The 24970-nt window shown below is 36.7% G+C and overlaps 1 protein-coding gene across 3 annotated transcripts in view; it reads right to left on the bottom strand.

Annotated features, from left to right (window-relative positions):
* SACK1B (scaffolding CK1 anchoring protein B) overlaps positions 1-24970 on the bottom strand; it is a 79819-nt gene that overhangs the window by 48852 nt on the left and 5997 nt on the right. For all 3 annotated transcript variants that reach the window (XM_087438732.1, XM_087438730.1, XM_087438729.1), the window contains exon 2: positions 12369-12872. In XM_087438732.1, the coding sequence (XP_087294858.1) occupies positions 12369-12812 (444 nt within the window). In that variant the 5' untranslated portion in view covers positions 12813-12872. The remainder of the gene's footprint in view (positions 1-12368; positions 12873-24970) is intronic.

Below are 24970 nucleotides of genomic sequence, written 5' to 3'. Positions count from 1 at the left end.
CCTGGTATAAAAGAGTCTTGGGATGGAAATCAAGATGCCTGAACACTATCTGTTCTGTTACTAATCAGTCGGGTGACTTTGGACTTTGGGACTTTCCCAATTTCCCACTGCCCCTTTGTAAAAAGATTACGTGGTCACAAACCTAGATTCTTTCTTTTTTTTCCAGTAACTGCTCCAGAATTTCAGCAGGCTTCAATATGACCACTATGACTCAGATACTGATTTTTTTTCATGATTATGGATTTTTCAGTAGGACATATTGGATTGATATTTAGCCAAATGGCAATGTTGTTTCTGTTCACATCTACTTACTTGTTTAAAATATTTGTTTGAATTCTTAGGGGGAAAATCAAAATGTGATTATTAATACAGCCCAAAGGAAAGCTTTGGTTTGTGAAAGAAAATGTACACTTACTGCTTTTTCTGCTTTTAAAACTTTGAGAGTCAACCAATTATTGAGTGGCTCAGGATTATACACAAACACAGTTATGAGGCTTTCCTCCTTTCTAAAGGAATATTATCATAAGACTCTCATCATATCAGCACTGGGGTACCAACGGGTGGGAGGAGGGGCAGGGGTGGCTGGAGGCAGCAGGGATCTGCCCTGGTGAGGAAGCACATTTTATCACTGATATTATTGACAATTGCCAACACATGGTGTAACAAAAAGCAGACGGCCGTTTAGTCAATCTTATTACTGTTCTTAAATTCCCTAGAAACAATGAACTTCCTTATTACCTGCACCCAGGGCAGGCAGCTCCCGCTGCCCCCTATTTTGTTATGTCACTGCTGATCCATACAGGAAATCAAGGGTTTTATTACGGGAAAAATCCTAAGTGAAAAAAGTAGGAGGCAAATTTGTATACATAATCTCAAGTATGATCTCAAGTATACTACATAAGAACATTCTATTTCACAGATCTATATAAGGTATTAAAATGCATACACACGTGTGTACACATACTTCTCTATCCATCTATTGATCTTACAGGGAAGAAAACTTTTAAATTTTATTTTCTTAATCTTTTCCTATATTTTTTCCATATTTTCTATAAGGAACATATGTACTCTGATAAGAAAAAATAAGCCTTTATTAAATATATTTGTTGAACTAGTAAGCTGTGTTTGTCAATAAGTATTTTGAAGGTATTTTATCTATAAAAATCAAAATTTTTCTACTTTGAAACTTCAGGAAGTGTCTCTATAATACTCTGATACCTAAAGAGTAAAAAGGTGGGAAAAAAATCCAGACACTTTGTAATATAAAGGTCACTCACACACTGTCCATACAACCACAGCATTTTATCTATATATCTCCATGAATCTTTTAGCACATCTCCCAAATATTAGACTTCAAAGCATGAAGTGTTTCTTTTTCTACTTGCATGACCTAACAGAATGCCTTGCACACAGCAGGGATTCAATAAGTATATACAGAATTAAACTATGTGTATAGAAGTTGAAAGTTTTTGTACAGAAATACACCTTACTGACTTAAAATCAGATAATTAAAACATTTTAAAAATAGCTTTAAGACCCAAAAAACCACCTTCCTTAAGATACAGACTTAAGTAGTTACATTTTTCTATTCTAGCAGGAAATTGAAGGTATATTCTCACTTCAAGAAGACATCTTGTTTTATATTGAATTTTAGTAAGCTCCAGGCTATGGCTAACCTGCTGGTGAGCACTATTGCAACCTACGTTACAACCTGTTTTATATTTTCCCTTACATTTCAACTAACCAACAAAATGTTAATAAGTCCAAGATCAGACTTGATGGCATCACTGACTTAAAAACATCTCATGACTTCCCACCATCCATATCCACAAAGCCACATTGAAGGACCTCCACAATTTGATCTCAGTCTACCTCTCTCACCAACCCATGTCTTCGTTTTTTCCACGCCACTCTAAGCCGCCCACCTACATTCCGTTGCCTGAAAACGCCAAGCTCTCCACCACACATCTCCTACTCCTCAAAATTTATTCACCCAAAATGACCTATGAAAAAAGTGACCTCTCAAGTGATACCTTTCCAGTGTCTTATTCTCTCTTTCACTCATCTGACCCAGCAAGTGGGAGTTGCTTAATAATTGCCTTTGGGAGGGTCTACTTCTCAGCAGGTTATATAATCTCTTGTTTTATTAGGGCCTGGGTCAGCATGCAGTCAGTCTTCTAATCTCACACGCTGTATTTACCCACTTCTTTGTATCTGAATCTTATCCAGGTTACTTACAATGCCACCCCTCACCTACACCCTCAGGATCAGGATGGATCTCCAAGTCCAGCCACTCTGGGTTTAGATTCTAATGTGAACCCTAATCTCTACTTAGATATGTCTGTAGGTCTTGGTGGCTGGGGTTACCGGTCAACCATCCCAGCAGGGCTGTGGTGAAAATAATTTAAAGGCCTCTGTAACTTGGTCTCTGTGCCTGCTTCCTGATTCCAACTCTCTGATGGCTCTGATGCCAACTTCCAATGACAATGCCAACATTCTTGCTGCTTAGGCCAAAAATTTTGGAGTAATCTTGTATTCTTCAACTTATTTCACACCCCACATTTTACTGTCTTCAAAATATATCCAAAATATTCCCATCACTGCTATTATCCTGAGCATGTAAGACACTATCATTCCACTTGAATTATTTTAATAGCCTCTGATGTGCTTATTCTTAAGCTCCTATAGTCAATTTTTATTTTTTTATTTTATTTATTTATTTATTATTATTATTTTTTTTTGTGAGGAAGATCAGACCTGTGCTAACATCTGCCAATCCTCCTCTTTTTTTTGTTTTTGTTGAGGAAGACTGGCCCTGGGCTAACATCCGTGCCCATCTTCCTCCACTTTTTACGGGACGCCACCACAGCACGGCTTGACAAGAAGTGCGTCAGTGCGTGCCCGGGATCCGAACCGGCGAACCCCGGGCCGCTGCAGCAGAGCGGTACACTTAACCGCTTGCACCACCGGGCCGGCCCCCCTCATAGTCAATTTTTAATACTGCAGCCAGATGTATCCTTTTAAAATACAGCATATTGGAAATTGATCACGTCTCTCTTTTGTTCAAAATTCTCCACTGGCCCCCCCATTTTACACGGACCATAAGCCAAGGTCCTGATAATGGCCCATGAGAACCTCCATAGTCTGAACTCCATGTTACCTCTCTGAACTCACCTACTCTTCTTCCCTTTGCTTTCCTGGGTCCAGCAACTGGCATCCTTCTGTTCCTCTAACAAACAAGAAGCTATGTTCCTGCCCTAAAGCTTACCCTAATCTTCTCTGATCACAAAGAGACATATGGCTCATTCTCTTTCCCCAAATCTTGACTCCAATGTCACTTTCTTGACAAGGCCTACTCTAAGCACCCTATTTAACATTGCAAACTAACCCTCACCACCACTCTGGAGTCTCCTTACCCAGTATATTAGTGTTTTGTTTTGTCTTTCTCCATAACACTCCTCACTTATTAGCTTATTATCTGTCTCTCTCCATTTGTATTTAAGCTCCATTCAAAGGCTAGGTTTCTTTGGTACTTTATCCTCTTATGTATCCCCAGAATATAGAACAGTACCTGACATACAATAGGCATTAAGTAAATATTTGCTGACTAAATGAATAGCCTGCCAAACTTTTCACCTATAAGGTTGGTGAAAGACTGACTGATCCCCCTCATAGTTGAACCCAACAGAGGCCAAAGGAAAACTTTATTGTCTGATTGCCCTTCTCTTACTTCTTCGAATTTCTCTTATATTTGAACTTGGAGAACCCATTTCTTTATAGTGCCTCCTGATCTAGTCTGCATTCTAGGTGCTACACTTCATCTGCTTATCATAACCTTCTGTCCATACCAAGTATGTTACTTCTGACTTCTAATAGCAACCCTGTAATGGCCTTCTACCTGGCCCATTTAGAAACCAATGCTTCCACATCTCTACCAACTGGTTTCAATCCTAGATCTTCATAACCAGGTCTTCTAATACCTCCATTTAGGAATATGTACTCATTACTACTTTCCAATTATGATCATTTTGGATCATTGCTACTGACTAGAGTCATACCTATCACAAGAAAGCAGATTATTCATCAGTAAAATATGGATAAAAGTATATATTTCACAGAGTGGCTGTGAAGGTCAATTTAAGGTAATGCATGTAAGATGCTTAACACAGTGCATGACATATAAGTGCTCAATAACTATTATCTGTTACTGTTACTAGACTATATAATGTAAATCCATTACTCAAAATAAGATGCTGGTTCCAGCCTTGATGATAAAAGCCAACCAATTTGTTCAAGATAATTTAAGAGTCACTAGTTAAAATATCAGTCTGGTGTTACAGCCCTCATCATCTCAAAAAGGCTCCCACAGCAAACCTCCATTCCACTTTACATCTTATTAGGAGGACAGATAAATAAAGGAAAGTTATATCCCCTTATTCTCACGAAAGTTAACTGTTGATAAGATGCCTCCAAGTGGACCTGAGGTCCTAAGCTTATCATCTCATTCAGCTGCAAGCTACATTTTATTTAGAACATTTTGACAAGAATGCCTACATAGTCAAGTTATCTTCTCTTCTTCTGGGATCCTTTCATTCCCTATTGGAACACCACTTGCTCCCTTCTCTGCAGTTATTTTTCTGGCTCAGCCCTAAAGGCATCCGAGTTTCTAAGACCGCTAAATTCTATCCCTATGGAATTTAGGTGTTATTCAGACATTAGGGAAACTCAGTATTTTACGATCATAATGTTTTATGATGACAATTAGCTTTGCCATTCCAACAAACCACTAAAGGTGTATTGTCAGTCACATATTATACACCTAATTAAACTGTATAATTCAATGGTTTTAAGTGTATTCAGAGTCATACAAACTGCAGAATCAATTTTGAGGTATTTTCATCACCCTAAAAGGAAACCTGTACTCATTAGTAGTTAATCTCCATTTCCTCCCAACACTCCTCCCAGCTCTAGGCCACCACTAATCTACTTGTCTCTAACAGTTTGTCTACTGCCAACATTCCATGTAAATCAAATCCTACAACATGAGGCCTTTCCTGACTGGCTTCTTTCACTTAGCACGATGTTTTCAAGGTTCATCCACATTGTAGATGTTTCATTACTGCACTCCTTTTTTTTATTGCTGAAAGTACTCCATTGTGTGGATACACCACTTTCTACTTACCCATGCACCAGACGATGGGCATTTGCACTCTTCCCACTTTGGCTATTATGGACGATGCTGCTATGGACATTCATGTACAGGTTTTCGTGTGGACATGTTTTTGTTTCTCCTAGGTATGTACCTGAGGGTTGGAACTGCTGAGTCATATGGAAACTCACATGTTATCTTTTGAGGAACTGCCAGACTGTTTTCCAGAGTGGCTGCACCATTTTACATTCCCACCAGCAGCATACGAAGCGTCCAATCTCTCCACACTCTCATCAACGCCTGTCACTGTCTTTTGTCACCTTAGCCCTCCTGCTGGTGTCGAGTGGAATGTCTGTGGCTTTGATTTACTGTCCTCTGACGGGTAATGATGCTGAGCAGCTTCTCACGTGCTTACTGGCCATTTGCACGTCTTCTCTAGAGACAGGGCCATTCCAATCCTTCGCCTGTATCTAAATGGGGTTTTCTATCTTTTATTATGGAGTTGTAAGAGTTCTTTTTATATTCTTGATATAAGTTCCTCAGGAAATGTGATTTGCAAATATGTTCTGCCATTCACAAAAAAAAAAAGAAAAAAAAAGCTGTATTGTCAGAAAAATATTATACATGTCAATAAGTAACTAAACAAGTCTTTGGTTTTTATTTTAGTCCTGTGATGGGAAGGAAAATGAGTAAACAGAAATAATCATAAAAAATAAGCAGTCTACTTCAGAGAGCCCAGAAAACACAGACCTAAATTTTATCCCCAAATCAATAACAATCCCTCGAAGTTCACTAGAAACATTGTACACACCACATGCAGTCTCTATAGGAATTGTTTCTCACAGCTTATTCTGAAAAAAAAAAGAATTAGAGTACCAAAGGGTAATAATTGAGTAGAGAAAATGGTCTTAAAAAAACGTCCCTTAATCAGATAAATTGTATGCACTCTGAAATAACTCAAATTTTAAATCGTTTCTTTTCAACTATTAATAGAGGTATAGGTTAATATTATCAAGGCAATGTTTATGACAAATTTATTGTTTCCTATCAGTAATTCTAATTTTTCTTTCTAAAGCTAAACTTTCCCAAGTTGCCAATTTTCAAATAAAAATCTGTTAAAAATAAAAATCATGGGTGATCTTTAGATTTTACCGATAACACACTGCCAGGTAAAGCATCTGAAACTCACAAATTACAGATGACTTTTTAGTGTGCAAACATGTTAGAGATCTCGTATAACAATTTTACTTTTATTTTTTCATACTCTTCAGATTTCTTGCTCCAACAAAGCATAAAATAGCACCTCTATCAGGAAAGCAGAGTTTTTGAAGCTAAGAAGACTAATTACGGTAGGCCTGAAATAATACTCCTTATCACTTTTTGAATTATATCAGAAATATTCAGTAAGTAATGATACTTCATAAACTCAGAGTTATTTAAACCAACCTCTGACACCAAATGTCAGGTCTATAATAAATATGAACTTTAAAAATTTATAAAACCTTATTGTTCTTTTTCATAAATATGTAACCCTTGTATAAAGTGTTTATTTAAAAATGTAATAAAATTATCACCTTTAAAATTCTGATGAAAACGGGAGGATTATTTTTTTTCTCTTGGTCTATAGAACATGCCCCTCTCCTTAGCTTTTTAGTAGAGCTCTGTACCTTTTCTGATCTTCAAATCTTTAGGTAAGTAAGTATGGTTTAGAATTTTTTCTTCAACACTTAACAGCTTTCCATGAAAGAGGATACCTTGTTTGCATATCTTGAATATAAAATACATATATCTAAGCTGTCTTCACAGGAAGTCTTATTTTCAAATATATGTACTTATGTTGAGTCAATAGTTTCCTATTTTGAACCTTCTAAGCAAGAACACTGGGAAAATGCTCTGTTGCTCTTCAACTAATGCAGTATACATAATCATTATGATACCTCAGAAATGCGTTTAAGTCTTTTCGGGAATAATCCTTTCATAAACAGCTAATGATCCTAGCTGACATTCCCAGTAAGATACTGTCTTGTTAGATAAGGAACTTGGTCAGACATTACGCTCACTTTTAAAGAACAAATGCCAAATCACGGTGATGCAAAAATACAGACAGACTGCTGAATTTTTTGACAAAATAAGGGTCTGGAATAACACAGTAAGAGGAGGAGGGAAAGGAGGAGAAAGACGATGAGGAGGAGGAGGAGTCTCAACACCACACATAGAAGATGAAATGTGCGGTGGGCATCATGTTCGATACATCAGCTACTTCATTCCATTCTCACAAGGATCCTATGGAGTATTAGCATCTCCATGTTACAGATGAGAAAAATAAAGTTCAGAAAGGTTGTAGTATAATGTCTAACACAAACAGCTATTTGAGCTGGGATTCAACCCAGCCTAACTGACTCCAAGATTTAGAGCCTTCATACCATTCCATAAAACCTCTGTAAAAAACAGCATTATTTAAATTTGGGCAATTAAAAAAAAAAAAAGAGGCTGAAGCTTTTTGCCCATAAAATTATCAAGTCAATCAAGGAAGCCCAAAACTCTATCTCGCAATCAGGTTAAAGAGTCCCTACATGGTAAATTCTTTCCTCTCTTCTCTCCCTTAAGCGACTGTGTTAAAAATTGTATACTTACTATCATCAGGGTTATTGGGAGTAGTGGAGCAAGGGAGTGGGTGAATGAACTAAAAAGAATGTGGAATGTGTTATCTCTCTGTATAGCACCAGGAGTTTGGCATAGAAAGAGTATTCCCAGACAGCACAGCAAGACTTAGGATGGCGAATTTAGCGCAATTTCATCAAGATCTCTCTTTCTCTTTTTCTTTGTCTCTCTCTCATACACACACACACACAGAGAAATATATATATTAACATATAACGCATTTTATTCAGAGGTGTTCAAATTAACGTTACAGGAAAGTAATGTCATTAAATCTGACTAAGCAAAAGATATTTCCTGGAAGAAATTAATTTTGAGTCAAATTTAAAGAATGAAAGTATTCACAGTGAGAGTTGGAATAGGGAGGGGGCAGAGAGGAAATTCTTACTAAAAACTGGGAACATTAAGAAAGAGATGATCCTAGTTTAATAAAGGCACTGATAAATATATAAATATCACTTAGCTGAGCAGGATATGGTTGCAAAGTAACACAGAGGGAAGTGCACTATGACTTATATTGGACCTACAATGGAATTATTGTTGGACTTATAGGAATTATAATGGACTAATTTATCAAGGAGTCAATAACACTGAAATAATCTTGAGTTGGTAAGCACTCTTAGAGATCTGGATAGCAACATTAGATGAAAAAAACACTAAAAGGTTTTCCTTCGTATCTTTCACTAAATAAAGATATGTGGGAAGGTGCAATGATTTGTCCAACTCATAACTAGTTAGTGGTAGAGCCTAGTGATCAAGTCTCTCGTCTAGTACTATTTTTATAATACTAGTTAAACCCCAGGGAGAGCCTCCATCATCTGTTCACCTTTCTAGTAGCAGCCATGGGGCCAACTGGTAGTTAATGTTTCTCTGTGTTACTAAACTCCCTAGGCCATAACAGACACACCCAGGAACAGTGAGTCAGGGAGGAACCAAGCCCTGAACTCAGGAGATACAGTACAGATCACCTGGGGAATTACTCTGCCCTAGTTCTCACTAGACTTTTGCTTATGTGTCTGCTTGATTCCATACTTCGCAAGAGTAAGATTCACATCTCACAGAAGCTAGCCTAGAATTAGGAAACAGAGATGCAAATAGCATGCTGGTTAAACATTTACATATTCAAAACTATCAGAAATTATAACTTTATGGCTATCTACCACAGAGTGGCTAGAAGAAAAATTACTTTAATGAAGGATGACTTTTTTAAGTAATTAGAGGGGATACTTTCCTAAGAGGTGTTCATAGTAATTAGGAATCCATGCATACGTCATCTTGGGAACACCTCTTGAGAGACAAATAATTACCTGGGAAAAAGACTCTATCAGACATTATAAAGTTGACCCAAATGTAATTATGTCAATCATGCAGTGAAAAATAGAAAGGGGTTGGAAAAAGAGCCAGTAAATAAAAATATGGCTCTTTCAGGGCACAAGTAAGATGTTATCTGTGATTGGACTGTCCCAAAGGAAAATTTCTAAATAACAAAATAAGCAAACATACAAAAGGAAAAAAAAAAAGAAAGAAAAAAAAAACACCTCTAAACAACTTCTAAGTGATAACTGGCAAAAATAAAATGAATAAATAAAAACAAATCTATGGATTTTTGCATACTATAAAGATTATATTCTGCTTATAAAAGCAGAATGATTTGAGATTGTATTACTTTTGACAGAAACAAATGCACATAAATTAGTGAAATTCAAGAATAAAATATTTCCAGTAAAGATAGATAAGCTGTAGTATCATCTTGATTTATTTTCTCAAGGGACTAGAAGGTTAACAAAGTGGTTATGATCAGACTTCAAATATTTGGACCTCTAAGAAAATTGCTTTTGGATTCTTCTCATTATTTTAAGATTTTTCCATAATATGACATTTATTTTTGTAAGTACCTTATCTCAATTTCAAACAGAACAGGGAAATGGATTTAAACTCTGCTCTGAGATCGCTTCCTGGGTTCTGCTTTGCTGTTCCTAGTCCTACTTGTTCGGCCTCATATCTCCAACGAGTTTCAGAATCATAATTCTGATTACTGAAAGAATCTCCCTGAAAAATCTGGAGGCAAGAAACTTTATTCTATCCCTTAAAATATAAATTCTTCAAACACTTCATTAAAAAAATGAGCACCCTCTTTATAATGCCATGACAATTCACTGCGAGTTACCAATAAAGAGAATTTGTCCTCTGAAAATAGTACAGAAACAGAAAGTTTATCCTGATAACTAACAGGCTTCCATTGCTTCTGAAGGATTTTATGAATCTGTCTTACCTGCTGAGTAAATGATAGTCACAAAAACCATGCTTACTCTTTAAAAAGCAATGTGCTCTGAGAAGCTTTTATTTCATAATAATATTTGCTCTTATTTTAAAATTTTTCACAGGACCTTGTCCAGTTATGGGCTAAATAGTCTAAAATTTTATAAAATGGGGTCAATAACTTTTTATTTTTTGGAGTACTGGATCCTTAAAAAATCTTTAAATAAACAGTGACATACGAAGACATTTCCAAAATACTTGAGAAATCTGTATTCCATGCACGTATAGCCCATTTGACCTCAACATTTACTGCATCTGGGTGGAAACTAACACATTCTCCCATGCTTTTGGGGGAAAAAAAAAAACCACTAAGTTATCTGTTATGACTTATATTCAATTGCAATATACCCAATTTACAAAGTTCAAATAATTCTCCTTTGAATTCAGCTTGGATATATATACAAATTGAATAAAGGTAAAATTCTCTTTCTTATTTTGTGCCACTTTGATTTAGTGAAAGAGAAGCAGAGCATTACATTATTGTTTTACAGTGTGGACTTCAGGTTCCTCAGCTTGCTATTGCAACTGGGAGTTCCCAGCAGACGATGACCAGGCAGAGGATATTACTCTTAGAGACTCAGGAAATAAATAGCTGCTACATTAGAAAGAAAAATACATCAGTCATGACTGACGTTCCGTTTCCAGTTGAGTGCTAGCCCAAGAACTAATGATATCTCCTGAATTTCATTTTGCATCACAGAAATGCAATGCTCCAAAGGAAACTAGCTGTGTGTAGGCTGATGAATTCATAACTACTAAGTTTACCGTAATAATAATATTAATCTTCACTGATGTATTTTTCAATTTTCAGTTAACATTTGTGATTCAAAAACATATTGTCTTCCCAAAGAGAAATTAGCAAATGTTAGTACTTGACATTTGTTATATTTGCTTTACAAGGACTCATATATATTCTTGAATTTTGTTCTGCTGTTTTACAGAATACAATTGGATAATGTGTTCACAGAGTGTAGGATAGTACAGGTTTAAAAAGACTCATGGCTCAATTCAGAAAACTGAACTGACAGTTCAATTCATTCAATAAAGTTTGGACACCTACCGTGTGCCTGATTCTATAGCTAATTTTTAACAGCTGGAATAGATTTGTGCTTCCTTTAACATAACCCTGCTAAAGGAGTTGACACAACTAAAAAGTCATGTTATTTGAGCTCAAAAGGTTTGGGGGAAAAAAATCACCTTACTTTTGCAAAGCCTACATTTGACATTAGCCTCAGAACATCGTGTCTTCCTAACGTGATTGCAAAGCTTTTAGCTGCCTGTCTTGTAAACTACCACGTCGCTGTGGATTTCAAGGGTCTTATATTCCTGTACTTCACAAAAGCATGCTTTTCAAGCATTTCCGTGTCTTGTTGACACGAAAGAAAGCAATGCCATGTATGTGTGCATCCTAAGGTCCCTTTTAGATCTAACTTTCTGTATTGCATATCTGTAACTAAGATATAGATGCTTTTAGTTAAAAAACATAACTTTTTGTCCACACATTTTAAAACTCCAGGTTCAGCTCTTAGGCAATTGTGTTGTAGTCTCCACAGTGCCTACCCTGCTGCTGAGTACATAGAAAATGCTCAATAAATTCTATTTGATCGATTAAAAGAAAATTTCTACAGTTTTACCTGAGCTCTAAAATAGAATTTTGAGATTTATAAGCCAATATAAATATTTAATAAAGAGCACCGAGGCCCTAAAATGCTAACTACCTCAGGACTTTACTTCAGAATTTTACATTATCATGCCTGATTTTATACTGTTTCCACACAACTCAAGAAATAAGTAACCGTGGTTTATTTAGTAGCATAAACTATATGCAGAGCAAGAATTGGGGCTCAGTCCCGTTGAGAACAAAGTCAAATTCACCAGATTTACCAGCAACAGATTTCCTTTCAGAGATCAAGGAAAATTTAAGCACTATCGACCTATGAATATATCAAATCATCCTCATTTGCAGTCTACACACCTCAGCCTTCCGGGCAGAAGTTCTCTTGGGTGTATGTACATTATGAAGAGAAGGAAATCTCCAACTTCAGCAGGGACCTAACACCACTCTCTCAGATATATGCAATATATGGCAAGTACAACTTTCCTATGTATCCATATGTATATTTCCTAAAAATAATAGGCATGGTCCATACATACAAAGATTCTTTTAACATACGTATCTGTTATACTCTGGTGCTTTTCCATATGTTTCAAATTTTTCATTTAGAAATGGAAATATTATTACCTTTCTTGCTTCTTTTATCATCTTCCGAATAGTTTCCTTGATTGTAAGTAGCTGTGCTCTTGGTGGATGAAAGAGGAGGTCTATATGGGTCCCCCCTAAGAGTCCGGGCATTACATACGGCCAGCCTAAGTCAAGATTTGGAGCTTCCACATCAGACTCAATGGGCCAGTAAGTCCCTGAAGATGAGGTGTCATCGTAGGAATTATCAGTACCCTGTGCTGTACTTTGTGAAACTTTCTGGACATTTTTCAAAATATAATTAATTTCTTCCACAGCTAGAAAGTCTGATACTCGTTCTTTGGCAAGAAATTCATGGTACGCTTCTAACCCATGTTCAATCAGCATATCAATGGCTACTCGATACCATTCCTTGTAGTGAGGCTCAATGTAGTTGTCTGATTTACACTCATCGTTCAGTGAAGACAGCATTGATGAAGTCTCCATGCTTGCAAGAGTTTGACAACTGTGCTTTCAAATGTCCATTTGTGCAGTGACGAGAGGTATCTGGATGTTTGAAAAGGAGGAAATCAAGATCAATTAGAATTCTGTAATAAACATTTTCTGGTATCTGTCAACTACTCTTTTTATATTTACTCATTTCTAATACCAGTAGCTCAATATGACATGCATTTCATTCCCAAAGTGGCATTAATTGCACCATAATTCACATATCTATCACAAATAAGCTAAACAGATTTCCTTATACAGACTGCTAGTTGATTTTCCTCTTCCAAGTTACCTTTACTTTCAGTTTCTTACCTAAGGAAATACACCTTTCTTCTCTGATATCCAGAAGTCCATTGGTCTTAACTGTAATCTAGGACTATATGTGGAAGTATTAGTTTCTATAAGCCTTTTTGATGCCTGGTCAGCCATTAATACAAGTCTTTACTGAGTACTTATGTCTATATATTCACGAAATATAAACAGCACAAAATACTTGCCTTCCAGGAATTTATTAATTAGTTGAAGAGGCAAAATGTACACACAAAACCGTTTGCTACCACTTTGAACAAAGGCATATTTCTAAGTGCCAAAATGAGTACTGCCTGTAGTCAATGCTTTCAGAACAAAAGCAAGATCAATATGGACTTATGGATAGCCCTGTGCAGGAGCTGGGCTCCAGTTGAACCTGGGGCAGCAAGTAAGAATATGACCGGGTGGAAAGAAGGAATATTTTCATCGCACACAAGAGTGAAAAACACAAGCAAAAGCACAGAGCAGGTATCAACTTGCTAGATTCAAGAGTTAGCAAAAAAACTTGGCCTGCTGGAAAGCAGGTTCCTTTTACTAAGAGAGAAGGTACAGTTGAACAGACACGATGGAGCCAGGTGTGAACAGACACCGGAGATTTTTGTGATTCAGCAAAACTAGTGTATAAAACAATTAGTTAGGCAGTATCAGGGGAATGCAGGAGAGATGAGTAGCTAGGAGAGTCATTCAGCATTCAAATCCCCAGTGAAGAGTGACAAGAATATTCAAGAGATGGTTCAAAGCAAGAACTCCTGCGAGTTGATGGCTTGACAGCATACAGGTGATGAAGAAATTTAAGACATCAAAGAAAATTCAGAGATTTCTCTTAGGAATCAAAACTTGCCTATCCAAGTTCACACCCCACCCCTCACTATGCCCACTAAATGTTATTCATTGAATCATTTACTATGTGAGATACTGGACTGAATTTTATCTCAATCAAATCAGGGACTTTCCAGTCTTTTGAAGTCATGATCTCCATTGTCTGGATTCAAACAAAATACAACTCCGTGACATGCAATAAGCACAAAAGGGCTAATTTGACCAAAAATATCTTTGTCAGTGGCCCTGGCCTAATTTTAAATTTTCCCTTTAACTCAGCCTTTTTGGTCTCAGGCCTACCAAAATTGAAATGTGATTTGGCAGCGTAATCCAGGAAGCCATTACCATTTTTATTAACTCCTTAGGTCAAAATGTGTAACAAGACTCACTAATCTCACAGAGACGTCACGAAGGAATCGACATTATGGCCTTGAGTTTTGCTGTGGGGGATGGGATCAGAAAAGATCCAGCAGATACTAAGGCAGAGCTGAGGGTCAAAGAAAATAAAGAGTGCTTTGCCTCACTATTTTAGTGGAGACAATCCTGTCCCCATCCCCAGGCTCAGAATTTTTATAGAGCAAGTCTAACAGTATAGAAAGCCTAAAGATTAAATCTGATATAAGAATAAAAACAGAACATGTTCTTTTCTATCTCCTGGGGACCCCTCAGCTTGAGTCATAACTTGACCTAAACCTAGGCAACTAGAACTGTCCCTGGATCCTTGGGGCGATCCAGGCTCGGCGACGCAGTATCTGAGTTGGGAAAATAGTCTTCCTGTCCCAGATTGTATTACGGTGGAGCTTTGCAGAAACATGTTCTTACCCCTTCATGGGCAGAAGGAGGAACACCAAGCTTGTCTGCTAATGTGAGATCTATGGTCTAGGAGAAATAAAATGTGTGTCTTTTATTACCTAATTAAAATTAACTTAATCTATTAACATGCACTAGGGATGCAATGCCGAAGCTTTCATCAACTTCTCAATCACTGTATAAGGCACCATCTTTTTCCTAATGACATTTTATTCAAGTATCAGTGGTTCTCTAGAGGGGAGATTTACCCCCCCTCCCCAGAACAATGTCTGGAGATACTTTTAATTGTAAGGATTTGTGGGGACCTAGCATGTAGTGTGGGGCATGCAGTGTGTAGGGGCCAGGGATGCTGCTAAACATCCTTCGATGCACAGGACAGCCACCCACATTAAGGAATTATCTGGCCTAAGATATCAATAATGCCAAGGTTGAAAAATCTTCATTAAGTTGCTCACTCCATATGCATAATATACTATTAATTAATGACTTTTTCAGGGTTTATTAAGTTCTCTTTTGCACATAATACTCATTTTTAACAAATAAATAAGGTTTTTATTTGCTTGACAGTATCAACCCGTTTGACTAAAGTATAGTTCCCCAAGGTTTAGTGAGGTGTGGTCTTCATTTGACAATTCCAGTCCACGAAGGACGGGCATCCAGTGATCACACGAAAATCACATATACCATATGTAACTGTTAAAAACTGTAGGTAACTCAGACTGTTCATAAAAATCCCAAGCTTTGTGAGCGCTTATTTCTTAATTTTTGAAATTTAACTTTTGAACTCCTATAATGTGATGTTAAACTCCTGTTACTTATTTGAAAGTTAAAAGGCATAAAGTGCTTTAAAAAACCGTATTCATTTCTGAGCTTTATCTATGCAAATATATAATCCGCAACTGTAAAAAATTCATTCTTGAACTACGTGTAAACTGAGAAATCACAGAGATCAAAGGGACTATGAAAGCAAAATAAGGGGGCGGCCCCGTGGTTTAGCGGTTAAGTGCGCGCGCTCTGCTACTGCCGGCCCAGGGTTCGGATCCCGGACGCGCACCGATGCACGCTTCTCCGGCCATGCTGAGGTGGCATCCCACATACAGGAACTAGAAGGACGTGCAACTATGACATACAACTATCTACTGGGGCTTTGAGGTGGGGGGGAAAGGAGGAGGATTGGCAATAGATGTTAGCTCAGGGCCGGTCTTCCTCAGCAAAAAGAGGAGGTTTGGCATGGATGTTAGCTCAGGGCTGATCTTCCTCACATACAAAAAAATAAATAAATAAAACCATAAAGACAGAGATGAAAAGTTAATTATGAAGGAAAAAAAACAATTGAAAATGAGAAAAAAGTGAAACACTATAGGACTAATCAAATTGCAACCCCAGATACAACAGAGAAAAACACATCACAGAAAAATGCAACAGCCATGAGCATGAAGTTGAGATATTATGTACAAGAGTTAAGATAAGAAATAAATACACTTGATATCATCTTGTTGGAGAGGCTATATTCTAACCACTGTCTAGAGATATTCATTTATCACAAGAGCTGTTTACAAGAGATTCTTGTGAAGGAACCATCTACAAACAAATTTTAATGGAAGACAGCAAGGTAATGGCGCTTGCCTACACGGCCACTGCAATAACATAGCACCTGTATTTAGTTAGAGACTTACATAGTGCTCTCAAGAGTTCAGTCACTGAACATTTGAAGGGCTTTATTGGAGGACAAGATTAATTGGGTGTGCCTTTAAACATATAAAAGAGCACTATTTATTTAATAACCAGTAAAACTCCTAGAAAGTATATTTTTTTAACATACATGATAGAGTTAATGAGCAGAGAAAAATAAAATCTCGCTGTGATGTAAAAGCTGACCAGACCGCTAGGCTCATCTCCTAGTTAAGTGACTCACTCCAGAAAAACAGCCTTATAAAATATGTGACTCAAATCCATGCCTCAAAACCATTACAAACTGCATTTGATATCGCATTTTTAGGGTAATTTGTGGAAAATATAAATCCAAACATTAAAACTGTAAATACAAAGGATATAAAACAAGGAATAAAAAAACAGATTTCAATTCATGGGCTGGAAAACAGCCCAAGATTGGAAAACAGTTTGGCAATTTTATTTATGAAACTAAACATGCAAGTAACACACGATGCAGCAATTGTACTTTCAAGATTGACCCCAGAGAAATGAAAACTGATCTTCACGCAAAAACTTGTCCATGAATGTTCATAGCAGCTTTATTCGTAATAGCACCAAACTGGAAACAACTCAAATGTCCTTCACCAGGTGACTATCAAACAAACTGTGGAGCACTCATGCTACGGAATACTACTCAGCAATAAAACGAACTAACCATTGATACAGGCAACAACCTGGATGAATCTCCAGAGAATGATGCTGAGTGAAATAAACCAATCCCGGAAGACGACATGCTGCATGATTCCATTTATATAACATTCTTGAGACGACCAAATTACACAAATAGAGATCAGATTAGTGGTTGCCAGGGGATAAGTAAGAGGTGTGGTAGGAAGGAGGTGGATGTGACATAAAAGGGCAACAGGAGGGATTTTTATGGTGATGGAAATGTTCCGTATCTTAACAGGATCAATATCAATGCACTGGTTGTGATATAGTATTACAGTTCTGCAAGTTTTCACCACTGGGGGAAACTGAGTAAAGGATACAAGGAATCCCTCTGTATTATTTCTCTCAACTGCATGCGGGTTACAATCATCTCAAAAAAAAAGTTTAATTAAAAAATTATACTAATGAGCAATCTCACGTGCTTTGAATAGAACACACAAAAACAAAAACAATGTATAGCACAGAGGGTGAGAGCTTGTTTGTAGGGTCGGGCTGCCAGGTTCAAAGCCTGCTTCCCCAATCACAGTGAAGTTCTTGGACAAGTTACTATGTCCACAAGCCTCAGTTTGGTCCTGTGTAGAAAGAAGGGTGATGGCAGTCTTCACCTCATTAGGTCATTGCAAGGAATAAATGAGGTAATGCATTTAAAGTATTTAGCTTTTCACATTATTATTATTATGTTATTACTATTTTACATGTTAACACATCTGTTACAATATAATTGCTATTAAGATACAAAAAAGTTTGATCACAAGAGTTTTTTAAGATTCAAAAACCGGTAGTGTTTTCTGTCATACCATTAGCTACATCATTCCCCATTCATCAACTCCAGTATTGAGCAAATAGCCAGACCCAGTCTGAATTTGTTTATGGTTTCTGATCTGGTTAAGATTCACTGAAAAGACTTCTGAAATAATAGGGCAGTGGAAAAATGTCCAAAGAGAAATCATAACTTTCTTAAATGACAAATAGTCTGAGGTTATAATTACTTAATGTGCAAGCAGATGACCCCAAGTCAAGACACACAGGATCACAGCTGCAAATATCTCCAAGGTCCCTTACCCAACTCCTGTCCTAGGCTGTTTCTATTTGACTACTGAATGCTGTTATAGGCTCAACTGTGTCCCAACAAAATATGTTCAAGTTGTAACCCTCAGTACCAGGGGATGTAATCTGACTTGGAACTAGGGTCTTCCTTGAGGATGTAATCAAGTTAAGATGAGGTCATATTCTATTAAGGTGGGTCCCAATCCAGTATGACTGGTGCTGTTAAAGGAGAGAAGAGACATAGACAAATACAGAGGGAGAACTCCAAGAGACTCCATAGGCAGAGATTGGAATGCTAGGGATTGCTGGCAATACCAGAGCTAAGAGAAAGGCCTGGAACAGACTCTCTCCAAAGCCTTCCAAGAGAACACGGCCCCTGAGGACACTTTGATTTTGGAGTACTAGTCTCCAGAACTGTGAGAGAATAAATTCTGTTGTTTTAAGCCAAAATTTGTGGTATTTTGTAGCACCACTAGGAAGCTAAAATAAATGTATATAAAAATTGTCTTTATTTTTAAACATTAAAAATTTTTAAATAAAGGAACTTAATAAATAAATAAATTTACTGACCAGAAATTATTTCAGGATTTTCTCCTAGTTTATGTGATATTATAAAATGAGTTCTCTGACATAACTCCAAAATTAAGCAAATTTCATTAAGGGACATTTTACAGTCTTTCAAATATTGAGAAAAAAACCCTCAAAATCAGTCTTTTTTGGGGTAGGAGTAATTGACTCTATGATGTGTATCAAATATCTACTTATAGAATATGAAGATATGTTTCATAAAGGATTGTTTTAGAACACCTCTGTCTTATAAAATCATAATCCATGGTCCACAAGAGTTAAACAACATATATCTCTTTTTTATTCAAATTTTTAGCTGCCAAGATTGTGTCTGACTTTGAATTTGATTACCAGAAATTTAAGATGACAATTAAAACATTAAAGAAGCTACTATTAAATTAAAAATTCACTATAATACTCAAGCTGTCAAGTGCAATTTGATATCTAATTTTGGCATCGAAACATTAAAAGATTCTAAGCTGGCTTCATTAAAAAACACATAACAAAATGGCCCAATGGCACAGATTACAGATATTCAGCAGGCCCAGGAACATATGAACACATGACACATCCAGTCACAGGGTGGTGGGCACAAACATCTCCCTATGTGGATCACCAATAAAATCACCCATCTTATTAAATTTACGGAAAGGACATACCTAAACAGCTCCAATTCATTTAAAAAATCCCAAATGAAAATTCCATTTGCTCAATATCTAATCATTTCTTAGTTTCCTTAATTTCTTTTAATTGGGGCCTGGGGCAACTTTCACATCAAAATAATTCCAGGGTTTGTTTGTATTGGCTTCTATTCAATATATTTGCCATCCTCAGTCTAAACTATAGTTCAGATATGAGAACCTAAAGACCCCCAACTGATGTTAATGACAGGAAAACATAATCATTCACTGTCATTTGGAAGTATTTATTGAGTAATTCCTGTAGAGAAATTTGTAAGAAAAATAATAAACTCTTTACTGAGAAAACATATACTCAATAGTCAAATTACAGAGATTACTCTATGCGTGGCTTAAAATGCAAGTGAAATTAAAGCAAATTACTCCTTTACCAACACCTAAACTATTCTTGAATTGCATTCTGTCGTGATATTAGCACTCCAGAAGCTCCAGTGAATGGGACAAGGTCATCCCGATGCGGTTGTATTTTGTGCAGCGCCAAAGTGCACCCTCTTGTCCTGGTCCTGGACCATATGTGTAACAATCATTTGGATGAATACATAGAGAAACATTGATACAGTTTGCAGAACTGAACAACAGTATATACGTTAGATGACAGAATCAATATTCAAAATGATCTGAAATTGGTGAAATAATAAATTAACATGAACAAGATTAAGTCCAACACAATACATTTAAAGGTTTGGATTTACATTAAAAATTAACTATACAAGTACAGGATTGAGCATGGTTTGAGGCAGATTATGTCACGAAGAATAGTTGAAAAATTGGAAGGTTTAGTCCACAGAGAACACTAAGAGAGACACATAAGAGTAGTCATCAATTATATGATCGGCGAAGTAGAATTATTTCAAGGGGCAAATGACAAATCACAGATTGGCTCAGTGACCCAGTGGTAAGACGGCCCAGGGTTTGAATTCCGATTTGCCACATACTGATTGGAAGACCTTGGTCACTTTATTTCAGGGCTCTAAGCCTTGTTTTTCAACAGCAAATGGATAGAATAACAGAAAGACTGCAAAGGGTTTCTAAGGGAACTAAATGAGATAAAAGCCTCAATTCTGTATCAGCCATAAAAACTGCTAAAGACTGTTAGGTAATAATATAGTAAGGAGTTTTATTTACTAATAAGGCTCTATTTTTCTCTTGCTTTCTTACTAGTCCCCTCTTCCTGGATATAATCAAGCAGAGGGCATATTTTTGGACAGAGTCCTATAATGTGTAACAAATTAGGTTCCGGGGCCACCTTTGCTTCAAAACTCTAAGATGATACATATTTTGCCTGCCGAAAAGATCTGTGGTACCCACAAACTCACTAACTTTGCTTGGAAGTAGGGAGGTGGTTAGGAAAGTGTTTCTTACTCTGGGGTGACAAGGAACTGCCTACTATCCCTCTTCTCAGTTTCTCCTGAGTCAGCCTTCACAGTTCAGCTTCATTTTTTTGAAGTTAAATGAATAATATTATACACACTCATTTTCAAATGAAAAAACAAGGTCAAAAGCTGCCTCTAGTAGCTTTAATAACAAGCAAAACTGCTTATGTTATGATGCTATATGAATAACAAGCAGGCTAGCAAACTACATAAGAGCAAAATTGTAATTAAAGAGAATTCATCCAAAAACAAAAGGAAAAACACAGACGCAAAAATGAAAGTGGCTGTCTTTGAGTGGTGGTTCTGCCCGTGATTTTTTAAAGCTTCTGATATTTTTCTGTATTTACCAAATGGTTATCAATGAATATGTATTGTTTTGCACTGAGGAAAAATAAATTTTCAAAAAGAAATATCTTAATACTTCTTTTTTACTTTAGAATATTCTCCCCTTTTTTCATTCATGTATTAAGTAGACTGTAACTGGTGATTCGAAACCCTGCAGATAAAACAGTATAATAGTTCTGACAGAGCAACACATAAGCACAGAACATCCAGGAACTAAAGATCTGTGGGTACAGAAAAGAAAAAGTAAAAATAACTAGATGCACTTAATGAGGTCTTAGTGCATAGCTCATTGATACACAGCATCCTCCCTAACTCTCAGAGGCGAGGACTAGAGTCACTGAAGGCACTCTCCCAGCAAGCCCTGCGCGTGTCATTACTTCTCACGCATTATTTAAGTGCATCATTCTCTACCTTCTTCACTAGACCATAAGCTCTGTGATGGCGGAGACTGTGTCTGTTTAGCACAATTCTTAATGCTCGGTACATAATTGTTAAATGATAAGCTAATAATATGCTGCCTTACTAACTCAATATAACAAAATGAGAGTTGATTCAAGTATGATAGGCCAAAAAATGCTGAAGAATAAGTTACTAAGAAATGGTAATACCCATGCAGAGCTCTTTAAGACTGAAGTAAATATTTATGTTAAAGGGAGGTTAGTTTTTTGATAATATATTACCCTTTTGTAAAGGGCTTTTAAAAAGAATAATTAGAAACCCATTAGGTATGTAAAAGAAATTAGATAAATCTATAGATCTCTATCAAAAAACATAAATACTTATTTCAAATGAGCATTTTGTCAAAAAAATAGAGATGTTACCAAGTGTTGTCTGGGGATTCTCCTAAAAACTGGTATTTTGAAATGTTTAATTATGTTCAAGTCATTCTGCAAATAGTTTCTGTGCATTTAAGTTAATCTTAATGAAATAAAGTTCTAAAGTCTTGTATTTTTCCACATAAGTAGTGATGTAAATTACCTGTAAAGCACGACTCATTTCTCCTGTTTTTGGTTTACTTCTGTTATTCTATGAACTTATTTCAGCAGGAAGAAGGGATTCACTGGGTGTTTAAATGAATTATGATTATAGATGTTTGGTATATCATTAAGGTAAAATTGGAGTAAACTATATATTCCAGAGCAGTCCTTAAAAGTTGAAAAGTCTATATTTTACCACTTGATAAAACAGAGCAGCGTGAGGCTTAAGTTTATCCAGTCACCCAGGGATGAAAACAGATTCTGGTTTCGAGAAGTATATATCTTCCTCTACTCCACAGGTAGGCAAAACTTACAACAGGATCAGGATCTACTTTTCTCTCGTGTATGCTAGATGCTTGGGGAAATTATTTTTAATAGTGACTATTGTTAGTGCCAATGGTATCTGAAAATTACTGCTGAGATATCCTCAATGCTGGGTTCTAGGACAGAAGGCTAAGAATTTCCCTCAAATGCCATCAAAGCTACTTCTTTTCCCATTGTCAGGGCTTAGACTTGGGAGCTTTACTCCTCTCTATCTTCATTCTTCTCTGTCAGTACTCTGCCCAGGATGATCTCATCCACACTTACAGAAGGAAATCCACATATCCAGAAATGACTCACAAATCTCCAGGCTTGTCTGCTCCCCCAGGCTCCAGACTCATATATTCAATTGGTTTCTGGATACCTTCTCTGGATATTAAACACATTTTCTCTTTTTCATTTAGCATGTTGAGTTAATTCCCATCTTGGGATCTTTGCCTTAGTCTCACCTGCCTGGAACACTCCTTCTTTTCATTCCTATCTTACTTATATGTCACCTCCTCAGAGAGGTCCTCCAGCCTACCCATTTTAAAGAGAACCCACCCTCTCTGCCATGCTTAATTCTATCACCCAGCTTTATTTAAATTACAGCACTTATCATTACGTAAAATAATCGAGGTATTTATTTACTTGCCACTGCATGTATCCCCCTCACTAGAATGGAAGGTCCTCAAAGGCCACCAGCTGGTGTATTCTAACTTATCAAGACCCTTGTCATATTGGTTATTCCATATCTTGAGCATCACTGCTGTCTTGGATAAGGCCTATTGTCTTACATTACAAGTATGTTGGGACCTATGTTCCATTCTTTCCTTACTGTATAATCATAAAGGAGAAATAACTGGGGATCGATTGATCAATCCTTCTATCTACCTAACCCTTCACTCGTCGTACCTCTCCTTCTCCCCACTTCACAACATCTATCCACAATTCCCTGAATACCACAGGAAGTGGAGTTCAGGATCTTTCAACCACAGTTTCAGAAGCTTAGTATAATTTATAACAAAGACATGATATATTTAGATGAGAACACCACAGGCAACAAAGGGCCCATGGAGTGAAATGCGGATCATGTGTCATGTGCACTCTTTTGAGTCTATTTAAAACAATAAAAAGTCAATCTTGGTACACGTTGACATGTATAGAGGGACGAGTGCTGAAGGAAAACCTAATAAATATGTCCTCCAATATGAACTATTAAAGTGGCTTTCCAAATACCTTTAACAAAGACAGTGTGCTTCATCTATGAAAAAGTGAAAGTTTGCAAATAAATGTCTTAAAAAATTGTGTTTTGATTAGGTATGCTGGGAACAGCTATCAAAAGTCAAAGTGTTATATATTTTTAGCAGCAAAAAAGCAATCCTGGACTGTTAAAAAGTAGAGGTATAAAAACAGTAATAATTCTGTGGACATTGTACAAATGGACACAAATTTATTCAGTTAAAATGCCAAAAAATATTAAATGTTAATATATCTAACCTAGAAAGATTTTAGTTTTAATTTGTATAAAGAGCCATATAAATAATCAGAACATCTAAAATAATACCAATGTCTAGCAATCCTTTATTAGTCTTTTCCCTTAGGATTCACTTTTAATCAAGCCTGCTCAGATAGCTATATCACAGTTGAAATAAAGTGCATTTCTTTTATTTTCACCCAGAAATTCCCAAGAAAAATCTGATTGGAAAACTAGCCCACACTAGTTCAGACCCTTTCTTTTTTTCTAAATAACCTCCTTCATTGTCTCTTCCAACTTGATTACAGAATACTTACACACATGGAAGTTATTCAATGAGGTATAAATAAAGAAATACATTTTTAAAATACATACAATGCTGTTGGATTTGTATAGCTAGGTCTTGTGGATTACGATTAAACAGTAACATGGTTCCCTGCGAACTCGCTTCACAATCGTGCTGAATTCCTCTGACAGCGGTTCTAACCTGGAGACTGTAATGACCGAGACAAAGCTGATGTTTACAAAACTCCAGTCACAGTTGCCCAAACCAGACCTGAACCAGAAAATGCACCTGGCAGCTCCTTTGTTTCACTTTCATTTGTCTCTAAGGCCCATGTCAGTATAACAGTAAGGGAGAAGGAGACAGCGTGGCCACATGGTATCGTGACTATTCCTGGGTACTCTCTACTTAGCACAATTTACTGTGTGTGTGTATTTGTCTATAGGCGTGTAAATTTTGCTCTTTCCATTCCTTCGCTGCTCAGAGTTCTGATTTCAAAGGCAGGGCTCCTCTCTTAGTCTCTCAACTTACCTCTTCTCCAAAAGATGTGGCTAGTATTTAGCAATTCCTACAACAACATACATTCTTAAGTGGAAAGACCTTAGTACTCTTCCCACGGTGTTACCATTGATTACATTATCTGAAACTATTTTCTCTTTGCTTCAGTTTTAACCATCCTCTATACAAATCAAGAAAATTACTCACATGCAATGTACACAAAATAAACTGAATTATTTGGGGTCTCCCCCAGATAATAGTATCACTGCA

Source organism: Ceratotherium simum, chromosome 13, assembly GCF_057802395.1.
Source record: "Ceratotherium simum simum isolate JZ-2026a chromosome 13, ASM5780239v1, whole genome shotgun sequence".
In the NCBI taxonomy this organism is placed as follows: Eukaryota; Metazoa; Chordata; class Mammalia; order Perissodactyla; family Rhinocerotidae; genus Ceratotherium; species Ceratotherium simum.
The sequence above is the reverse complement of the archived record's forward strand: the minus strand, read 5'-3'. Positions and strand labels throughout refer to the sequence as shown.